The sequence below is a fragment of the Manis javanica genome, chromosome 12, assembly GCF_040802235.1.
Source record: "Manis javanica isolate MJ-LG chromosome 12, MJ_LKY, whole genome shotgun sequence".
NCBI classification, from domain to species: domain Eukaryota; kingdom Metazoa; phylum Chordata; class Mammalia; order Pholidota; family Manidae; genus Manis; species Manis javanica.
This window is the reverse complement of record NC_133167.1, coordinates 65294951-65314358: the sequence shown is the minus strand read 5'-3', so window position 1 is coordinate 65314358 and position 19408 is coordinate 65294951. Positions and strand designations below refer to the sequence as shown.

The 19408-nt window shown below is 39.4% G+C and overlaps 1 protein-coding gene across 2 annotated transcripts in view; it reads right to left on the bottom strand.

Moving 5' to 3' along the window:
- The window catches only part of LRP2 (LDL receptor related protein 2), a 246494-nt gene that overhangs the window by 176683 nt on the left and 50403 nt on the right, over positions 1-19408 (bottom strand). For both annotated transcript variants that reach the window (XM_036995040.2, XM_073218732.1), the window contains exons 5-9: positions 8692-8802; positions 8255-8368; positions 6984-7100; positions 5463-5615; positions 4237-4356 (exon numbers count right to left, since the gene is read on the bottom strand). In XM_036995040.2, the coding sequence (XP_036850935.2) occupies positions 4237-4356; positions 5463-5615; positions 6984-7100; positions 8255-8368; positions 8692-8802 (615 nt within the window). The remainder of the gene's footprint in view (positions 1-4236; positions 4357-5462; positions 5616-6983; positions 7101-8254; positions 8369-8691; positions 8803-19408) is intronic.

Below are 19408 nucleotides of genomic sequence, written 5' to 3'. Positions count from 1 at the left end.
CCTCTGGAGGGAGGTACAACACATTCTGGGCATATAATAAAAAGGTAGGAATTTAGACCAGGCATCTTCATACTGGGGAAATTTCCAGAAAATTTAAACAGTTTTTCTAAAATCTGCTTGAATTCACAGTCCTGTGGTATTACATTTCATTTCTTAATATTGGCTTACAAAATATCTGAATTCTGGTATACATGCTCCCCTTTAAGACTGTGCTTTCCAATATGGTAGCCACTAGCCCTCTGTGGCCTCTTAAACTTATATTTAGATTAATTAAATGGAAATAAAATTAGTTATTGAATTTCTCAGTCACACTTGACACCTCCTCAATAGCTACATTTTATTAGTGGTTACCATACTAGAGAGCACAAGTACAGAACATTTCCATCACTGCAGAAAGTTCCATCAGACAGTGCTACATCAGAATAAAGAAAGATTTGTCTTTTATCCAGACCCTCTAGAAGATACAAAATTAGGACTGCAGTAAAGTATCTGGAAAGGTCTATTTATCCAGCTGCCTTTCCCCTGATGCCAAAAAACATAACCAAAATTAAATTATTTTTAAGACAGGAAAAGTATCTTCCCTTCTACTTAGTCATTAAGTTATTATTCATTTGTTTAATAAGTGTTTATTGAAAGCCAATTACATGATAGAGCTCTGCTCACCGTTATAGTAATCCAAGTTCCACTGTGCAAAAAAGAAATTCAACATAATTGAAGATACACAATACAATATGCTGAGGGTAGGGAGAGAAAAACAATATATAAAGAGCCTTTCTTAAAGGTTGTAAAGCCTGAAAGGTACAGAACTTGGCGTATCCTTGGTAGATTGGTGCCAAATATTTTGTTTTACCCTCCAAAGTCACATCCATGCTACACCCTCCTTCACCCTGCTCTCCTCCCTGGAGGACGACCTCCAAAGGCTGTAACCACAGGGTTTCCATGCCCTCAGGCTTCAGGAAATTCTCAAGTAAATCATAATTTCTGAAACCACTGTACTGTCAGGCCTAGAATACTCTGCACATCTAGGATCTGATGACCTTTGCAGCAAATGTCAGAGTGGTTAACTGGGTCCTGCTGAATGGCCACCATCTCATACTCCCAAGCTACAAAGCCCAAGAAAGTCCTGGGATCAAGCTAATGGTTCCAGTTTTCCCTCCAGATCAGATATAACAACAGAAGCCAACATATCTTTCTTTCCAAGGACTGCAACTAACCAATAAAAAATTAACCCAGTTTGGACACGACCAGGTAAAAGGACATGAGGGCATAAATAACAGGCCCACATCGATCTCCCTTCCTGTGCCCTTGCCTCAGTCCTGCGGAAGCACCACCTACAGCTTTGCTTCCATGGCAGTGAAAGTACAGGACGTTCACCCTCAGCCCCGAGAATGTCATGACCTCGTTTTGAATGCAAGACGGATGAGAAGGTGTGTCTGGAGTCACCCTGAGGTGTGAGCTCGGATGCCAACAGAAGGAGTCCAAAGAGAAGAAGACGTGCTAGGGATTTTTGAGTGCAAATGCCCTTCTTATCACCTGGACCACCAGTCCTTTAAAGGCTTGAATGAATGTATAAAATCACTCACTTGTACTGACTAAATAAGAATATATACTCCATTGTGGACAAAAATAAAGGCTAATAATTATTCATCATCAGCCAAACTGAAAACAAGAAAAATGAAAGAAGACTTAAGGCTTTTCATGAGAGTAACTTAAGCAGTGGAAGTTGTAAAGCACTGCTTTACAATACCCCTTCACCCACAACACCTTGATCTATTTCTCTTTCCTTTTTATTCTTTGTCCACTACTATCAACAAATATTGCTTTGAAAATAATTCAGAAGACTTTTTTAGCCAAGACCCCCTTGGACACCCTCTGATCCATCTGGCTGTGTGAAACCCCACAATGCTGAATGACCTTCCTGCCCTAACTGGGTACCACAATGTCATTGTGTCAACAAACAGCATGTCCTGTCGATCAGAAACGATAACCCCGGCAAACTGCTGCAGCATGCCTCAGAGGTTCCACAGCCAGGTCAGGATGACCATGGGCAGTTGAACGGTAGAAAGACACAAGATTTCAAGTCAGGATTATTCAATTTTATTCTTGATTACCACTGAGGCATTTACAGGAGAACCATGTCTAAGATGATAAATGGTGCATAGATTCCCAACACCTGAAGCCTCTGTAATGAGTCAGCCATGCAGAGGATTACAGCCATACAGAGAGATTTGTTGAACTGAAATGCTTGAAAGAGCAAACCAAAACAATTCCCCTAAAATCTCAACTGAAACAAGTGTAACTGGTTTCATAATGTCATATATTGAAACTAATGAGTTCTCTTTACAAAGACAGCAAACATATTCTTCTTTGAAATAAATCTGAATCTACTTTCAGAACTCAGGGGCCAAGGATACGTCTTGAATGACAGGGAAGGTCACAGAAAAGGTCTCTGCAGGTGGCAGGGAGCCTCCCATTCACAGAGGCCCCCAAATGTAGACTTTTAAACTTATCTTCAGATGAGGTTATCTGTACTGAAATCCCAGACATATACTAAAGGGACTGAAAGATGTTCTTTACAGAACTTATAACTAGTGCCCCAATATCAGACCATGCCACTTCCAAAGTGCTATGAACTAAGTGTGTTCTATAAATCCTAAAATTAATGTATGTGCAACATAATATAGGAAATTGCAATTTTAGGTAACAACATAGTTACTTAAGAGGAGCAATCAGATCATGAGCAAACTTTGGGGCATGGTCCTGATAATAGGAACCTAAAATTACCTATTTTGAATACTACAAGGACAGCCTCAATTGGATTGCTTTACCAGATATAAAATTCCTGCTTTTCTTGGCATTATCACAGGTAAATGAGTCCCATTATTATAGTTCCCATAACACTGAGGATCAGGCTTTCTCAAGAGTTCCATATTTAATTTGTAAAGCAGAGTTTACTTCTGCCATTAAAAGTTTTTCTAGCTATGAGTAGTTCATTGAGATCAATCCTATTTGGTAAAGTATAATTCAGCTGGAAGCCATAAGCTAAATAATTTCAGTAGGTTTATCCAAATTCAACATTTTTGGCTAAATATTAATATTTTAGAAATTATTTCAGCAGAAACACTTTTGTAAAAATATTTTCTATGAATGCCATATTTGTATTATCTAAAAAGCTCTGAAGACTCTCAAATTTTTAAGTAATACCCAAAGAACACAAATAATTTGGGAAAATTCTGAACCTTTTAGAAATCCTTTAGAAAGCTTTTATAATTCCACAGATGACTACCAAGCTTAATTCTAATGAGTTATTTTAGTTGCCTTCCAGGTGCCTTTTCCCAACAACAGTAAGAACAAGTTTTAAAACCTCGGTTGTCCCTTTCTGCTAATATGTTTGTTGTTCATATATCTAAAATCAGAACATTAAAAATTCATTACTTATACCCTAGAAAACTAAAAATTGATGATACTTGGCAAAGTGTAATTCTCCCATTATAAGACCCTGTTTCAATCACAGTGGGATGCAAAGCTGGCCCACATCAGAATCAAAACTTTCCCATTGGGAAAATCATTGTTATCATCCATGTAAGAGAGGTCTATCAAGTACTCGGTGCACTGTTGTCTAGCTCAATGCCAGCCACCAGTTGGAAGCAACATGAGAGTTTGTCCTTGAATGTTAGCTTCAAGAAGAGGTGAAAATCACTAGGACCAACAACCAGCACAGCATGAGCACTGACTGGCTGGTACGGCTGGCAGAGCAGTGACCCAGTGATCCTCGGCTGGGTCAGGTGGCCACTCTTTTGCTGCTGGATCCTAGGGAGGTTTAAGTGTCCTGGAGAAGGGGCCAGAGGAGCACAAGAGTGTACTTGATGGCTCAAGGCAGCAGCTACTGACCAACAGCGTGGAAGTATTTAAATATTTAACAACCAGTATGGCCATACCAACCCTGCTTCCAAATACTTAAAACGAAAACACAGAAAGAATTCTTCCAGCATCAAGTAGCTGATAAGTATCCATGCAGCTAATCAACTCACTTAAAACAGAACCACTCTTTTGCCTTGTGTACCTCATAAAAGCTTCTCAGGATTAAAACTTCAAATTCCCAGGTTTTCTGGGAGGTTTGTTGCTGTTCGTTATACAGGCCATCACTTCTAACTGAACCCCATGGTGTCTGAGGTCATAGAGCCCATGTGGTTCAAGACTGTGAGGAGAGGCCAAGCACCCCAACCTGTCACTTACCAACACATCTACGGGTATTATTTTGGTTGACGATGAAACCTGGGGGACAATAACACTCCCCTCCAGTTGGTGACATGTGGCATTTGTAGTCACAGCCCAAGAAAGGACAGAAAGTCACATCTAAACAGAGAAAAACACTTCATTAAATGAATGGTGACCTCTGGACAAAAGTGATGTACCCATGAAGAGCCAATTTCTCAAAAGTAAAACCTAAGGAAGCATGTAGGAGAAGCACAGAAAATCTGTCACCATTCAAGCCTTACTGCAAAATTATGCAATAACATTTTTAGTGTCATTCTCAGTCCAGTCACTAGCTTTAAGTGATGAATTTCAGGTGATGTTATTTTTTTTTGTTAATCTTTATATTCTAATTTTTGTACCATGACTCTGTCTTATTAATTTTTGAAGTATTTTTAAAAGGGCTCCCAAATGACATGGGGATGGGGGGAGAGGGTGGAAGCCATAGCAGTCTCTGTATACTTAAATATTACATGTATTTTCAGGAAAAAAAAGAACCTTAGGGTTACAGTTATGTGGCCACTTCTAGGCAATTACTAGACAATTTAGGAAGTATATTATTGATGAAATCAAGGTCATAAATTGTATTCCCTTACAGTTCAGCCGGCTGTCCCCAGAGTTGATGGATTGATGAAGAAAGAGAAAAAGGGGGAAAATCTAATTCAATATATATATCCCAGGAACCAGAAGCTTCTTTTTAATATAGCCAGACAAGGGTCTTTCCATAAGTATAAGCCAGAGAATTAAGTATCCAAAACACCTTTAGAGTCATCAAAACTGTAATTAAAACCATTCTGCCTGGCTGAAGGGTAAAAAAACGTCATAAATATTTTGAAACTCCTCCTGTCAAGAGATGGAATCTATTTCTTCAATCCACTGAATCTGGGCTTGGCAAACTAATTTGCTCTGACCAATAAGACACTTAGCAAAAATACATAGGCAGAGGCTTAAAAGAGTTTGTACACTAGGTTTTGCCCTTTCCACCACCACATAAACAACATGGACCAGCCTTTCACTGCAACACCCTGATATGTGAGGGAGTTGGTCTAGGCCAGTAGAACTACCTAGCCAACCCACAGAACTGAGAAATAATAAATATTTGTTTGTTTAAGCCACTAAACCTACAGATCATTTGTTGCACAAATGCCAAGTGTTACAGAGAAAAAAATCTTTATGTGAAAGCTACCCAGATAAATTTCCAAACTCACTACAATGTCGTCCTTCTGTGACACTGGTTTCATCTCCTCCTTCTAGACAATCTGCAATCCCATCACAAACTTTTATAATTGGGATGCATTCTCCAGACTTTGGACAAGCCCATTCATTTGGGTAACATTCATCAGTATGATGAGGATGGCTTTCTGTGGGGAAAAAAAGAGAAGCCACATGAGAGGTGGATACAGGTTTCTGTCAATCCACACTTAAGGCAGGTAGACAAGAGAAGTCTATAAATGACCTATATTTTATAATAACTCTACTACTGCCCTTTTATTGAGACTCTAAGGAGTGGCAAATAGAATTACTTAAATTCCACTCTTTCTTGGGGAAGTAGCCCCCAGCCTGGTCATCAGAATAAAAAGCAGACAAGGGCCCAATTATCAGGAAACTAGATGAATAACCACTAGGAGAAGATTCATTTTTTTAAATCATGTATTATGGAACTAGGGTTATCAAAGCAATGCTAGGACTTCTGAGTTTTTATTTTGTTTTGGTTTTTGTCTTTTGGGGTAGTTTAATTTGTTTTGTTTCTTTAGTGAAAAGTTAACAGAGTAAGAAAACTGAACCCCAAATATAGGAGTACTAGTTCCTGAAACACCAGAACATGAAACCAGTGGATGTTCCCAGAACAAGCACCACTCTTCGGGTATCTGAGGCTAGAACAGTGCAGGCATCTTGCTCTATGATGTGGGCATTAGTAGCTTCTGAACTGATGATAGCAGCAGAGTGAAGGGGAGGAAGATCTTTGGCAATTTCTTTCTCATAGAATCCTTCCCTCGGCTGCAGCCTCTCCTGAAACTACCAATCCCTAGCACCAGCTCACATGTTCCCCACATAACCATTCTTCCATTACTGGATGTCAGTGACTCATATGGAAATCAGAATTTCAAAACAAAACATAACTGAACTGTTACTGAGGCTGAAAATCATTTTTTAAAAATAAAAGTACATACAATAAAATAAATCCTAGTGTACAGCTTGATTAATTTCCACATGTACGTACACTCATGTAACCATCACCCAGATCAAGGTATCCAACATTCTCACTAATTATCCCTCCCTTCACCTACTTCAGCCATCCTCCCAACACCCTCCCCTACAGCAACCACTCTGTTTCTCTAAGACAAACCACACTTTCCCCTTTTTCCCTCCTTCCACTGCCTAATTCTTTTATATAGTAAATCTAGTTAAAATAAGCAGTCTTAAACGGAAAAAGTTAGCATGGGCTATAGACAGGGGAGAGACTGACCTACCTATCTTGCTTTAATGATAGGTGGGAGGGGATTATAATGTACATTATTTTTGTGTTCTGGGTCTTTTTAGGAAAAGCTCAGAGTCATCTCCTCCCTCTTCTACTAAGTCCCTTAAAACCCAACCAATCCCAAGACTCGCTTATCACACAGATAATATCCAACAAGGAGAGTAGGAAAAACAAGTTCTGGAAAGCACTTTAATAAAATGCTTCTCAATCGATCTCTCACATCTCTCACATCAATCAGTCTCCTTCTTACCACATCCGTCTTCATCTCCTTTATCTTCACAGTCATCCGCTCCATCACAAACCCAATTTTGATCAATGCAGTAGCCATTGGAGCATGTGAACTGGTTGCCTCTGCAAGTCGGATAGTCTGGAAGAAAACAACAGCTGCACTCTAAAGACACAGACCCCCTTGGGAAAAAGTGCTCCCCTTACTGCCTAAACTGAGCTCCTGGAAGCTGAAATCTCTATTTCAGTTTTGTCCTTAAGGACCTTGACAAAATGAAAAACAGGAGGAAGAGGAGGAGGAGGAGGACACAACAGAGGCTTCGGGTCCAGAAAATGAATGCAGGTGCCAGTCTGTCTCTCAGCATCACGAATCGTAGGCTGACCCAGAATAGAGAATGCAGATAGATAAAGAGGCCACAGGCCTGCCCACGCCCAGCATCCTCTGATGTCAACCACAGGCACTGCAACTGCCGTTTAGGACTGAACCATCCTGAACCGCCCGTTCTGTCATGGCACATTCTCTTTAATATGATCACTGAAAGGAGCCCAGGTCTAGAGAGGAAATCAGGCATGGCTTATAGAAAATTAGGATAATACTAAAAATATTCAACAACCTGTAAGGCATAGGTACCAACCAATTACAATGGGTGTGAAGAAAAGTCATACATTCTAGTAAATAAATGACCACAAAAAGCTGCCAACTTATTGGAATTAGTAAAACTCTCTCATGGAGACTTCAAACTACATATTCCAATAAAATGGGTCCAGAGGTGGCAACAGTAAGAGAGAGGTGGTTTGCACTGCACAACAGATAAGGAAAACAGGACTAGAGTGCAAATGTGGGGGCAACAAAAGCCATCTGCACACCAACGCATTCCTGACCATCAAATTTTAATGTGGTAAGAATCTCAAGTAAAGAGGAGTTAGGACCATTGCTATTAAGGACCTTTCTCTCACTTCCAAGCCCTTTCTCTCACCGTTATCTGGGTTATCAGACTGATTCTTGAGGGATGGGTAATTCGAGAATCTAGATACAATATGCTCTGTACCTAGCCTAAAGGAGGAATGCAAATTGTCCATCAGCAACCCTTCAACTCTACAGATCCTTGGGAGATAAATGAGCCCAGGTCCAGCAGCACTGCTGAGGTTCATGCTGTGGGCCCTAAATGACCTTCTGGCTGTGTCTGCCATCAGACATAGTGACCCTTTGATTTGAGAAGAGTGGTACATGGGCAGATGGAAAAAACAACCACATCAGCATTTCTAACAGGACCTAGCATAAAGAAATCACCGTACTGCAAGCAAGCTCATCACTGCTGTCATCACAGTCAGAGTCATGGTCGCAGACGTAGTCACGGGGGATGCACACCTCATCGTCACACTGAAACTCATTATGTGAGCAGTGCTTAGCTGGAACACAAAATTAAGAAGGAAAAACATAGAGAATTTCAATTCTACTGTAGCCATTTACTCTCAAGAGTATTCTGTTTTAAGTTTAAAAAGAGATTCTTATTATGCAGTAATGTGCTGTAAATGTTTAACAACCATTCTCCAGGAACATAAAGGCCTGACTCGTAGTGTTTGCATTTCCACTGTGTGAATACTCCCCACTATGGATCACTTCAAGCTGCCAACAGGAATCCACTGGATGAAAACTTGAGACAAGATGTCCATAATTGGCCAGTATGAACCAGTGTCAGCACACCACTGCACATCATATACATGTTACTTACTGCAGTTGGCTTCATCAGAAGAGTCTCTGCAATCAGTTTTCCCATCACATTTCTGAGTAGTGTTATAGCAGGCTCCACTGGCACAAGTAAGTTCTTCACATGTTGGATACTCTAGAAGAATGGAAACAGCACACAAACCTTAAATTAAGACATTCCTTCATCAAACATTTCCTGAGTGACTACTACATGCTAGACACTAAATGCTCAGTATGTATTGGTAAACAAAAGAAACATGGTCCCTGGTTTCATGGAGGTTACAGCTGATTAGGGGAAAACAGACATAAATCAAATAATGACACAAACAGTAAATTACAAACTGGGCTATGAGCTAACGTGGGAAGTACAGAGGGTTGCGAGTATGCATAGTAAGGTCGGGCGCCTGGGTCGGGGGTTGGGAGAATGGGAAGAAGGAATTTAATTTATTTCAAAATGGAACCTACTTTTAGTACAAATAACATCTCAGGAAAATAATGTACCACCACACATTCTTTGGGAAATGAAGGGCCATTTCTTTTGCTGGAGGGTTGTAAAAAGAAAACAGGTCTGAAGTCAGGAGACCTGGGACCTGGGGCACCACTCAGCAGTTTCTCTTCTCCAAGGAGCTCATCCTCTGTGTCACCACCTCCTTATCCATACATTTGGACGATTTACTTTACAGGGTAGAGGAACCACAAAAGACAACGTCCATGAAAACATAATGTGCTCTACAGCAGAAATAATTGTTAGCGCATAACGCACCTACAATCACCTCCTTGCTATTAACCAGATGCTTAACCCTAGTTTTCTCCGTCACAGCAAAAAAACCAGGATGTGCCTTGAAGGACTAACACGCTCTCAGGGCCCCACGACCACGCTTCCCCAGACCTGGAGCAGGCTCCTCTCCCGGCTCCTCATTGCGGCTCCCCGGGATTCTGGTGAGACACTTGGACGGACATCGGAGAGCCAGCTTTACTCATTGTAGAATCCCCAACCCTTAGTCACAGGAGCTCAGTCATTACTCCCCGTGCCGGAGAAGAGCTCAGTACTGCTGTTGAGTTATCACAGGCAGACTCTGTAGTTAAAAAGCTTTTATATGTATTTTAAACAGCTGCATTTTATGGTCTCTTAATACTCTCCTCACAACTATGCTATTTTTCTTGGTATGACTATTATTTTTCCTTAAAGTTCATATTCATAGTGATTATTAGATTATCTCTGGATTTCTTTTTAACTAAGGAAAAGGCAGGTCCAGGATCTCAAAGACCAGACAGCACAGCCCCACCTTGAGCCCCAATTTTGCATTTAGGAATCCGATTTAAGTTTACAGATATAGACAGATACCTCAAATGCCTCCTTGGATAGTCCCAAAGCCTCCTCCAAACAGGAGCAGTGCACAAAATTTTGTGCTGAAAGTATATTAAACTTGTCCATGTTTACAACTCACACTTTAAGAAATGGGCTCTCAAATTATCTTTTTTCATCGCTTCTGTAGTGAAGGAATATGCCCAAATATTCTTATCTCTAGAAGTTCAAAACTAGTCTATTAAGTGTCTTTAAGTACCTAAACTGCCGAAGTTACATATAGTCAGGCATATATTAAAATGGAAGGCATTTTTAAATAATTGATTAGAAACTTTGATTGTTCTGAAGTTTATTTTTTAATAGTCCAAGATCAGACTTAGAGTCATTGCCATCTTTTCATCACTGAGATGGTATGCACTACAAATGTGCCATCAAAGGGCCACACAACTCTGTTTTATTAATTCTCTCTTCAAGAGATACAAGAGGCCAGCTGACTCCAGTAAGCCATCCCCTTCCCCTGTGAGCCAGAGAGCTCCTAGAGTGAGTATGTTATCCAGACTTTGAAGAAAAGCACCAAGAGAAAAGTCTTAGAAAACCCAGCTATTTGCAATAGATAAGCTATGTGAGGAGGAAAATTTATTTGGGCTTAGACTGTGACTACCTCATTGAAAGCAGCAGTTGTAGATAAGAGGGATCAGGGACAAATATGCTGGGCAAATCTCTTGTTCTCCCCATCCTGCTTTTTCAGAACCTCATGCCATAAAACTAAGAAAGGAAGAACTAAAATAGTATCTACTGACATGACTAAAAGTTTACTAACATAGCTTATTCCCCACAACCAACAACCAGGCCAGCTTGATGTCATCAGGGAGAGTATTGGAATGGCCAGAGGTCAGCAGTTTAACATTCAGAATAAAGAATGAACAGCTTTCTTGTCCCTATCCATGCTGATATTGAGTCTCTCTCTCATTCAGCAGAGGACCTTCCTCAAACTCTGAACACATTCTGGTCTCTTCCGTGCATTGTTAACTGAAGGGGTATGTCCATAGGAAAGACTGCACAGAGCTACCTGATAGAAATACTTGGAAATCTATTTCCAAAAGTTTACCCCTCCTTGGAGACCCACAAAGGAGGAACTTTTTCCCATTGGAGAAAATCCATCATCATGTAGCTGAAATGTACTGCAGGTTCAGTTGTTCACACTGAGAAAGTAAAAAATGAGCACAGTCTACTTCCCTGAAAGACTTCTAGTGTTAAAGATATTAATTAATGAGTTTCAATCTATCCCAGGAAACAGGAAGTCACATGCTTTGAGACTGGAGGTATCTAAAATCTTCTTTTTTGGTTTATTTGCTTGGCAAGTCTGAATCTAACCTTGTAAACTTTTTCCCATTGGAGAAAATCCATCATGTAGCTGAAATGTACTACAGGATATTAAGTAAAGAGAAAGTGTATTAAAAGAGGAGACAATACACAAGAACACCAGAGAAACTCATCCTTCGAAGTTTTGTCTTATTGGAAAGATTGACAAGTAAATACTAACTAAGTCCCAAATCTCCAAAGTTTATCAGACACAAAAATGCAAGAACACACTTGCTCACACCACCTTTTCCTGCTCCCTTCCTTACTTTCTCCAAATTCCAGATGATACATATACAGGTTTATTCTTCCAAAATTGGGTGCTGCTCCCAAATATGCATATAATAATGCCTGAAGATTTTTTAAACATTTTCTCTGCTAATGATTTAGGTTAGAGCAAGAAATTTCCATGTTTTAGTTCTGTTTACATAATCAAGGAGGAAAATGTGATTGAGGACATCATAGACTTCACAGATTGGAAATCATTCACAGCAGAGGAAAATACAAATATTAGGCACTACTCTTCATTGTCTTGACAGGAAGCCTGTAAAAAATTCTATTCACAGAATTTGACAAAATGGCCATAAAGAACATAAAAAAGAAAACACATTGATAATAAATCAAAAGAAGGAATCTTAAAGGCAGATTACGAAATGTAAGTCTGCATTTAAAGAAAAACAAGAAGTTACTGATTGATATAAGTCCTGTCCAGACATCTGGGACTGTTCAAGGTCATAGAATCATCCTTTATAAATTACCCTACGTTATTCTATCCATGCAGGATAATCCAGGTAAGGTAATGATTTACCAGAAAAAGTTAACTAATTTGGTCACCAGTAGTTACTTCAAGTACTACCCACAAAGTTAAATAAGCAATAACAATAACAATCATCATAACAATAATAATTATTATTTTTGAACTCTATGCACCAGACCCTTGTCTAAGTACTCAATATGTATGAATTTATTTTATCCTTATAACAACCCTATGAAATAGATACTACTATTACTCCTATTTTATAGATTTTTTATTTTTTTTGTGTGTGTGTAAGTCAATTTTTAATTATTGAACTTTTTTTTTTTTTTGAGAGGGCATCTCTCATATTTATTGATCAAATGGTTGTTAACAACAATAAAATTCAGTATAGGGGGGTCAATGCTCAATGTACAATCATTAATCCATCTCAAGCCTAATTCTCGTCAGTCTCCAATCTTCTGAAGCATAAAGAACAAGTTCTTACATGGTGAATGAATTCTTACATAGTGAAAAAGTTCTTACATGGCGAACAGTACAAGGGCATTCATCACAGAAACTTTCGGTTTTGATCCCGCATTATGACCTATAAACAATCAGGTCAAATATGAATATTCATTTGATTTTTGTACTTGATTTATATGTTGATCCCACATTTCTCCCTCTATTATTATTATTTTTTTTATTTTTAATAAAATGCTGAAGTGGTAGGTAGATGCAAGATAAAGGTAGAAAACATAGTTTAGTGCTGTAAGAGGGCAAATGTAGATGATCAGATGATCAGGTGTGTGCCTATGGACTAAGTATTAATCCAGGCTAGACAAGGGCAGCAAGACATCCACGGATGCAGAAGATTTCTCTCAAAGCGGGGGGGTGAGGTTCTGAGCCTCACCTCTGTTGATCCCCAAATTCTCACCTGATGGCCCCCCTGCGACTGTGCCTGTCTTAGGTTGTTCCTCCCTTGAGGAATCTTACCCGTCTCTGGCTAACCAGTCATCTTCCGGGGCCATACAGGGAAATGTAAAGTTGGTAAGTGAGAGAGAAGCCATATTGTTTGAAAAGGTTAGCTTTTTACTTCTTTGAAGATTTATACCCTGTGGCTTCTATGCCCAGCACTTGTCTCGAGGTATCTTTACCACCTGGAGGAATTATGATACTCGGTAAATTCAATATGAGGCACGAATTCTATTTAAGGCTTGTAATTAGGAAGGAAGAAGAAAAGCTATAGATGTAGCATATGGAAGGAAACATGGGAGGATTGATTATTTCTTTGACATATCTTCTTGTGGAGTACCTTTCAGTATGTATAGGTTTTAAACTACTAACTAATTTGCACACACATATTAACATAATAGGAATACGGTGACATAAACAAAGCAAATCTATAATTACCAGCCATCTCCAGTGAAGCCAAGAAAACCATTTAGGCACCCTAGGCATTTGTGAAAATTTATCTATGATATGATGGATATTGTCCAACTGTACTTGAACCATCAGACAAATTAAAGCAGCCCATTTCTGGGATCTGTTCACATCCCATATGTTCTTTTAACCGTAGATAGTCTATAGTCATGAGATTTTGGAGTGCTACAACTTGCACCCCTCCCAACTCCTGGTTGAGTTCCAACAGTACAGATCCGGTCAAATTCGTTGTCTCACTGTATGCACATGCCAGCCTAGACATCTCCCTCCTCATTCCTATGGCAAGTCCAGGAGACGGTGGGCTGGATGCAGCCACAACCGCAGCATCATCCGGATCCCTGTGGAGGCTTTTTGATGATCATCACCCGGCACAAGTCCTCCAGAGAGTGCTGATGCCGGAAGCTCCTCCTAATATCGTATCTTAGTTCATTTTCTGGGTATCCAAGCTAGGCCTTGATCTTCTGCATAGAAACAAACAGACCCCTTGCCCACACTTTGACATGCCCTCTATACCACTGTGCAGAACTCACTGGAGGTCAGCACACAGGGAATGCTTTTCTTTCTTTTTTTTTTTATTAAGACAAAGTAATATTATCAGAAAAGAGTACCTCCATAACTGATCATCTGACACCCTTTAAGTGATCAACATTAAGGATATTTAAAGCATGCGTTGATCTTTGATTTACCAATAGTTTTATCCTATCAAGGAGTAATCCCCCTTTTCTTTCTTTCTTTCTTTTTTTTTTTTAATTTTTAATCTACACTTACATGAAGAATACTATGTTTACTATGCTCTCCCCTATATCAGGTCCCCCCTAAAAACCACATTACGGTCACTGTCCATCAGCCTAGCAAAATGTTGCAGAGTCACTACTTGTCCTCTCTGTGTTGTGCAGCCCACCCTCCCCTTTCTCCCTCCCCCTCATGCATGCTAATCTTAATACCCCCCTTTTTCTTCCCCCCGCCTTATCCCTCCCTGCCCACCCATCCTCCCCAGTTCCTTTCCCTTTGGTACCTGTTAGTCCATTTTTGGGTTCTGTAATTCCACTGCTGTTTTGTTCCTTCAGTTTTTCCTTTGTTCCTATACTCCTCAGATGAGTGAAATCATTTGGTATTTCTCTTTCTCCGCTTGGCTTATTTCACTGAGCATAATACTCTCCAGCTCCATCCATGTTGCTGCAAATGGTTGGATTTTTCCACTTCTTATGGCTGAGTAGTATTCCATTGTGTATATGTACCACATCTTCTTTATCCATTCATCTACCGATGGACATTTAGGTTGCTTCCAATTCTTGGCTATTGTAAATAGTGCTGCAATAAACATAGGGGTGCATCTGTCTTTCTCAAACTTGATTGCTGCGTTCTTAGGGTAAATTCCTAGGAGTGGAATTCCTGGGTCAAATGGTAGGTCTGTTTTGAGCATTTTGATGAACTTCCATACTGCTTTCCACAATGGTTGAACTAATTTACATTCCCACCAGCAGTGTAGGAGGGTTCCCCTTTCTCCACAGCCTCGCCAACATTTGTTGTTGTTTGTCTTTTGGATGGCAGCCATCCTTACTGGTGTGAGGTGATTCCTCATTGAGTTTTAATTTGCATTTCTCTGATAATTAGCAATGTGGAGCATCTTTTCATGTGTCTGTTGGCCATCTGTATTTCTTTTTTAGAGAACTGTCTGTTCAGTTCCTCTGCCCATTTTTTAATTGGGTTATTTGTTTTTTGTTTGTTGAGGCGTGTGAGCTCTTTATATATTCTGGACGTCAAGCCTTTATTGGATCTGTCATTTTCAAATATATTCTCCCATACTGTAGGGTTGGTTCCTTTTTGTTCTATTGATGGTGTCTTTCGCTGTACAGAAGCTTTTCAGCTTAATGTAGTCCCACTTGCTCATTTTTGCTGTTGTTTTCCTTGCCCGGGGAGACATGTTCAAGAAGAGGTCACTCATGTTTATGTCTAAGAGGTTTTTGCCTATGTTTTTTTCCAAGAGTTTAATGGTTACATGACTTACATTCAGGTCTTTGATCCATTTTGAGTTTACCTTTGTATATGGGGTTAGACAATGGTCCAGTTTCATTCTCCTACATGTAGCTGTCCAGTTTTGCCAGCACCATCTGTTGAAGAGACTGTCATTTTGCCATTGTATGTCCACGGCTCCTTTATCAAATATTAATTGACCATATATATGTTTGGGTTAATTTCTGGAGTCTCTAATCTGTTCCACTGGTCTGTGGCTCTGTTCTTGTGCCAGTACCAAGTTGTCTTGATTACTATGGCTTTGTAGTAGAGCTTGAAGTTGGGGAGTGAGATCCCCCCTACTTTATTCTTCTTTTTCAGGATTGCTTTGGCTATTCGGGGTCTTTGGTGTTTCCATATGAATTTTTGAATTATTTGTTCCAATTCATTGAAGAATGTTGCTGGTAATTTGAGAGGGATTGCATCAAATCTGTATATTGCTTTGGGCAGGATGGCCATTTTGACGATATTAATTCTTCCTAGCCATGAGCATGGGATGAGTTTCCATTTATTAGTGTCCCCTTTAATTTCTCTTAAGAGTGACTTGTAGTTTTCAGAGTATAAGTCTTTCACTTCTTTGGTTAGGTTTATTCCTAGGTATTTTATTCTTTTTGATGCAATGGTGAATGGAATTGTTTTCCTGATTTCTCTTTCTATGGATTCATTGTTAGTGTATAGGAAAGCTACAGATTTCTGTGTGTTAATTTTGTATCCTGCAACTTTGCTGTATTCCAATATCAGTTCTAGTAGTTTTGGAGTGGAGTCTTTAGGGTTTTTTATGTACAGTATCATATCATCTGCAAATAGTGACAGTTTAACTTCTTCTTTACCAATCTGGATTCCTTGTATTTCTTTGTTTTGTCTGATTGCCGTGCCTAGGACCTCCAGTGCTATGTTAAATAACAGTGGGGAGAGTGGGCATCGCTGTCTGGTTCCCGATCTCAGAGGAAAAGCTTTCAGCTTCTCGCTGTTCAGTATAATGCTGGCTGTGGGTTTATCATATATGGCCTTTATTATGTTGAGGTACTTGCCCTCTATTCCCATTTTCCTGAGAGTTTTTATCATGAATGGATGTTGAATTTTGTCAAATGCTTTTTCAGCATCTATGGAGATGATCATGTGGTTTTTGTCTTTCTTTTTGTTGATGTGGTGGATGATGTTGATGGATTTTCGAATGTTGTACCATCCTTGCATCCCTGGGATGAACCCCACTTGGTGATGGTGTATGATCCTTTTGATATACTGTTGAATTCTGTTTCCTAATATTTTGTTGAGTATTCTTGCATCTTGATTCATCAGGGATATTGGTCTGTAATTTTCTTTTTTGGTGGGGTCTTTGCCTGGTTTTGGTATTAGGGTGATGTTGGCTTCATAGAATGAGTTTGGGAGTATTCCCTCTTCTTCTATTTTGTGGAACACTTTAAGGAGAATGGGTATTATGTCTTCTCTGTGTGTCTGATAAAATTCCGAGGTAAATCCGTCCGGCCCCGGGGTTTTGTTCTTGGGTAGTTTTTTGATTACTGTTTCAATTTCTTTGCTCGTAATTGGTTTGTTTAACTTTTGTGTTTCTTCCTTGGTCGGTCTTGGGAGGTTGTATTTTTCTAGGAAGTTGTCCATTTCTTCTAGGTTTTCCAGCTTGTTGGCATACAGGTTTTCATAGTAGTCTTTAATAATTCTTTGTATTTCTGTTGAGTCTGTCGTGATTTTCCAATTCTCATTTCTGATTATGTTGATTTGTGTTGATTCTCTTTTTCTCTTAATAAGTTGGGCTAGAGGCTTATCTATTTTGTTTATTTTCTCGAAGAACCAGCTCTTGGTTTCGTTGATTTTTGCTATTGTTTTATTCTTCTCAATTTTGTTTATTTCTTCTCTGATCTTTATTATATCCCTCCTTCTGCTGACTTTAGGCCTCATTTGTTCTTCTTTTTCCAGTTTTGATATTTGTGATGTTAGACTATTCATTTGGGATTGTTCTTCCTTCTTCAAGTGTGCCTGGATTGCTATATACTTTCCTCTTAAGACTGCTTTCGCTGCGTCCCAGAGAAGTTGGGGCTTAGGGTTGTTGTTGTCATTTGTTTCTATATATTCCTTGATCTCTATTTTGATTTGTTCATTGATCCATTGATTATTTAGTAGCATGTTGTTAAGCCTCCATGTGTTTCTGAGCCTTTTTGTTTTCTTTGTGGAATTTATTTCTACTTTTATACCTTTGCGGTCTGAAAAATTGGATGGTAGAATTTCAATATTTTGGAATTTACTGAGGCTCTTTTTGTGAGCTAGTATGTGGTCTATTCTGGAGAATGTTCCATGTGCACTTGAGAAGAATGTATATCCTGTTGCTTTTGGATGTAGAGTTCTATAGATGTCTATTAGGACCATCTGTTCTAGTGTGTTGTTCAGTGCCTCTGTGTCCTTACTTATTTTCTGCCCGGTGAATCTATCCTTTGGGGTGAGTGGTGTGTTGAAGTCTCCTAAAATGAATGCATTGCAGTCTATTTCCCTCTTTAGTTCTGTTAGTATTTGCTTCACATATGCTGGTGCTCCTGTATTGGGTGCATATATATTTAGAATGGTTATATCCTCTTGTTGGACTGAGCCCTTTATCATTATGTAGTATCTTTCTTTATCTCTTGTTACTTTCTTTGTTTTGAAGTCTATTTTGTCTGATATTAGTACTGCAACCCATGCTTTCTTGTCACTGTTGTTTGCCTGAAATATGTTTTTCCATCCCTTGACTTTTAGTCTATGCTTGTCTTTGGGTTTAAGGTGAGTTTCTTGTAAGCAGCGTATAGATGGGTCTTGCTTTTTTATCCATTCTATTACTCTATGTCTTTTGATTGGTGCATTAAGTTCATTTACATTTAGGGTGACTATTGAGAGATATGTACTTATTGCCATTGCAGGCTTTAGATTCGTGGTTACCAAAGGTCCAAGGTTAGCTTCTTTAGTATCTTACTGCCTAACTTAGCTTGCTTATTGAGCTGTTATATACACTGTCTGGAGATTCTTTTCTTCTCTCCCTTCTTATTCCTCCTCCTCCATTCTTCATATGTTGTGTGTTTTGTTCTGTGCTCTTTTTAGGGGTGCTCCCATCTAGAGCAGTCTCTGTAGGATGCCCTGTAGAGGTGGTTTCTGGGAAGCAAATTCCCTCAGCTTTTGCTTGTCTGGGAATTGTTTAATCCCGCCATCATATTTAAATGATAGTCGTGCTGGATACAGTATCCTTGGTTCAAGGCCCTTCTGTTTCATTGTATTAAGTATATCATGCCATTCTCTTCTGGCCTGTAGGGTTTCTGTTGAGAAGTCTGATGTTAGCCTGATGGGTTTTTCTTTATAGGTGACCTTTTTCTCTCTAGCTGCCTTTAAAACTCTTTCCTTGTCCTTGATCCTTACCATTTTAATTACTATGTGTCTTGGTGTTGTCCTCCTTGGATCCTTTCTGTTGGGGGTTCTGTGTAATTCCATGGTCTGTTCAATTATTTCCTCCCCCAGTTTGGGGAAGTTTTCAGCAATTATTTCTTCAAAGAGACTTTCTATCCCTTTTCCTCTTTCTTCCTCTTCTGGTATCCCTATAATACGAGTATTACTCCTTCTGGCTTGGTCACATAGTTCTCTTAGTGTTGTTTCATGCCTGGAGATCCTTTTATCTCTCTCTATGTCAGCTTCTATACGTTCCTGTTCTCTGGCTTCTATTCCTTCAATGGCCTCTTGCATCTTATCCATTCTGCTTATAAATCCTTCCAGGGATTGTTTCACCTCTGTGATCTCCTTCCTGACATCTCTGATCTCCTTCCAGACTTCATCCCACTGCTCTTGCATTTTTCTCTGCATCTCATCCCATTGCTCTTGCATTTTTCTCTGCATCTCTTTCAGCATGTTCATGATTTT